Here is a 3,562-nt window from a genome sequence, read left to right on the forward strand (position 1 = left end):
AAGGAATATTCCATTGCAGGGCTTCAGACTGCGACTTAAATGGACATTTCAAAATAAGAGTCCCATGTGTATTTCGGGCATCTTTATAATTAAAAGTCCTGTAATGTGTACCACTTTTTTTTTTCTTTTCTGGTAATTATTGATTGCGATTGGAGTAAAATAATAAATTGCATCTGGCATTTCATTCAGTTTGCACTCTTGTAGTCTCTGTGTCTGGGCCATCTGGTGACAGTAAAGAAAGGCAATATTTAGAGAAAAAATATAATAATAATATATATATATATATATATATATATATATATATATATATATATATATATATATATATATTAGGAGCCAATGACTCTTAAGTCATTTTTTTAGTCTGGAGCCCTGCATTGCTAATAAAAATGAAAAAAAAAATATTTTGACTTGTTGCTCCTTTCTTTTAAAAAGAATATATGTAGGCTACTGTGTGTGTGTGTGTGTGTGTGTATATATATATATACACAAGTGGTATGTATATATATATATATATATATACATATATATATATATATATATATATATATATATATATATACACACACACACACACCGATCAGCCACAACATTAAAAACACCTGCCTAATATCATGTAGGTCCCCCTCGTGCCACCAAAACAGCTCTGACCCGTCGAATCATGGACTCCACAAGACCTCTGAAGGTGTCCTGTGCTATCTGGCAGCAGATCCTTTAAGTCCTGTAAGTTGTGAGGTGTGGCGTCCATGGATCCAGCACATCTCATAGATGTTCAATCGGATTGAGATCTGGGGGATTTGGAGGCCAATTCAACACCTTGAACTCTTTGTCATGTTCCTCAAACCATTCCTGAACCATTTTTGCAGTGTGGCAGGGCGCATTATCCAGCTGAAAGAGGGCACTGCCATCAGGGAATACCAATGCTATGAAGGGGTGTACATGGTCTGCAAAAATCTTTAGGTAGGTGGCACGTGTCAAAGTAACATCCACATGAATGCCAGGACCCAAGGTGTCCCAGCAGAACATTGTCCAGAGCATCACACTGCCTCCGCCGGCCTGCCATCTTCCCATAGTGCATCCTGCTGCCATCTCCTCTCCATGTAAACAACGCACACACACCCGACCGTCCACATGATCTAAAAGAAAATGCGATTCATCAGACCAGGCCACCTTCTTCCGCTGCTCCATGGTCCAGTTTTGACGCTCACGTGCCCATTGTAGGCGCTTTCGGCGGTGGACAGGGGTCAGCATGGGAACATTTACAGTTTTACAGCGATTTGTGCTACAGTAGCTCTTCTGTGGGATCGGACCGGACGGGCTAGCCTTTGATCCTCACGTGTATCAATGAGCCTTGGGCGCCCATGACCCTTGTCCTTCCTTGGACCACTTTTGGTAGGTACTAACCACTGCATACCGGGAACACCCAACAAGACCCAGTCATCTTGGCCCTTGTCAACATCGCTCCGATTCTTACGCTTGCCCATTTTTCCTGCTTCCAACACAAGAAATTCAAGAACTGACTGTTCACTTGCTGCCTAATATATGCCACCCCTTGACAGATCCCATTGAAACGAGATAATAAATGTTATTCACTTCACCTGTCAGTGGTTTTAATGTTGTGGCTGATCAGTATATATATATATTTAACTTTGATAATGACATGATGACATCACGCAGGCCACAAAAAGATGGTTCAAGGGCCACGTGTTCATTTGTTCTGTAATAATGGTTAAACATATGCAGGTTTAGTGGTGAATTGCCATGAGCTCATAGGATGTTTTTCAATGTTAAGAACACATTCTTGTGAAAATCAGACTTTCCTAAATATCAACATGTTTACTTGTTTCACAAAACTTTATATTTATTCAAATGAAATGGGATTGCATGTTTCTGAATGTACTTGAACACCCTTTTTTCAGCCATAAAACAAATAAGGCGTTCTTGTCCATACTTTGAACAGATGCCAACACACTGGATATGTAAGAAAACAGTTTGTGTCTGTGCCATCTGCATCTAATTCCCATGAAGTATAATGTTGCTAAACGTCTTGCACAGCTGAATACTATTAGTCTTCGTTTTACTCAATGGCCTCTTCTATCCTGATTCCATCCACCAGAAGGGAATGAACTATTCCATTTCGTTTCCTTCCAGTGGTTGTTGCTTTTATACAGCATTCATGGTTGCCCACTGCAAAGTGGGTCTCAGTGCCATCATCTCCAAACTCCCCCTGCAAATCAACATATACACATGCTCAAATGATTGGAATGCTGTCCTATAGAGAAAGGAGAAATGGTGTTTGATATGTCCACAGTGGCCACACAACTACTCCACTAACGACTTAACGTAAACAATGGACCGAAGTAAGCCGCAAATACACCGAAAGGTCTATGCCCGTTTATGCTCTGTAGCATTACTCACCATAGTCTCCATTTTCTGTCCATTGCACCACACATCCATAGTGTCTTTCTCTTGGAAACAAAAAATAAAGACATATTTACATTTAAATTTATGCATTTGACAGACGCTTTTATCCAAAGTGACTTACAGTGCACTTATTACAGGGACAATCCCCCCGGAGCAACCTGGAGTAAAGTGTCTTACTCAAGGACACAATGGTGGTGACTGTGGGGATCGAACCAGCAACCTTCTGATTACCAGATTACCAGTTATGTGCTTAGACCACTACACCACCACTCCACATATTTTGAATGTGCTTATTTTTGCTTTTATTGCATGCATTCAGAGATTACAGAAGGCCTCTGAATGTTTCTATGAGAAATGAGTTCTCGTTGTTGTTGTTGTTTACTGTACCTTTTACCATTCTTTCAGCAATACAAGGGTAGTATCGCCAGCTCTGTTTAATATATTTTAACACATATCATTAATAATAGGTTCTGCACCTCTTACCCAGAACTATCCTGCAATCAACACCATCCAGTTTCAGCAACCATGTTTTGGATATTTTTGATCGATTGTCCAAAAATGTTTGAAGACTTCTTCCGTTGATCTCCAGTTTGTACTCGTAGGCAAACCCACTGATTGCTTCAATGGTTATGGTTGCTTTTGCATCTGAACTCCCAACAGCGAATGTCTCTCTGCCCACCAGTTTTAACATCCAGTCCCTTCTTAACACCTCCTTAAAAACAAGACATTATAAGATGTGTACATATGCGGTGCACACACACACACACACACACACACACACACACTGTATATATAATAACACAAGTGTGTGATCAGTGTGTACATCTATAATGCATAATGTCTATAATGCATCAAATGAATAATTGACAGTTATATAAATGGTATGATTCTCACATAACCGCAGCATAAAATATAAATCAGTTCACATTGGAATATATTCACCAGCAGCTCTCACCTTCCCATTTATGTAAATAACACGTTTCCCTGTCGTTGTTCCGTGTTCAAACTCAATACGGTAAACCCCATCACTCAGTGACACCTCCCACGCTCCCACAACGTCTCCGGACATTCTTCCCAGTCCTTCTATACTATTTTTATTTCTATGTTATATCTGACCCCAAGTCTGGTCATGATAGCA

The 3,562-nt window shown here is 40.1% G+C and overlaps 1 protein-coding gene across 1 annotated transcript; it reads right to left on the bottom strand.

Moving 5' to 3' along the window:
• Nucleotides 1-1,772: 1,772 nt before the first annotated feature.
• LOC127654048 (fas apoptotic inhibitory molecule 1-like) lies at nucleotides 1,773-3,562 on the bottom strand. The gene is made up of 4 exons (XM_052140997.1): nucleotides 3,380-3,562; nucleotides 2,908-3,136; nucleotides 2,419-2,468; nucleotides 1,773-2,227 (listed from the first exon to the last, which is right to left on the bottom strand). The coding sequence occupies exons 1-4, from the start codon at nucleotides 3,491-3,493 to the stop codon at nucleotides 2,078-2,080; spliced, it is 543 nt and encodes a 180-aa protein (XP_051996957.1). The 5' UTR covers nucleotides 3,494-3,562; the 3' UTR covers nucleotides 1,773-2,077.

The sequence above is a fragment of the Xyrauchen texanus genome, chromosome 13, assembly GCF_025860055.1.
Source record: "Xyrauchen texanus isolate HMW12.3.18 chromosome 13, RBS_HiC_50CHRs, whole genome shotgun sequence".
Lineage (NCBI taxonomy): Eukaryota > Metazoa > Chordata > Actinopteri > Cypriniformes > Catostomidae > Xyrauchen > Xyrauchen texanus.

Bases quoted from the DNA above. Each gene is read 5' to 3' on its own strand.
- LOC127654048 (XM_052140997.1), bottom strand. From the start codon at position 3,493: ATGTCCGGAGACGTTGTGGGAGCGTGGGAGGTGTCACTGAGTGATGGG. The intron at 2,469-2,907 runs GTAAGAGGTGCA...TTTGTTTCCAAG, and splicing joins TGATTGCAGGATAGTTCTGG to AGAAAGACACTATGGATGTG. The intron at 2,228-2,418 runs GTGAGTAATGCT...GTTGATTTGCAG, and splicing joins GACAGAAAATGGAGACTATG to GGGGAGTTTGGAGATGATGG.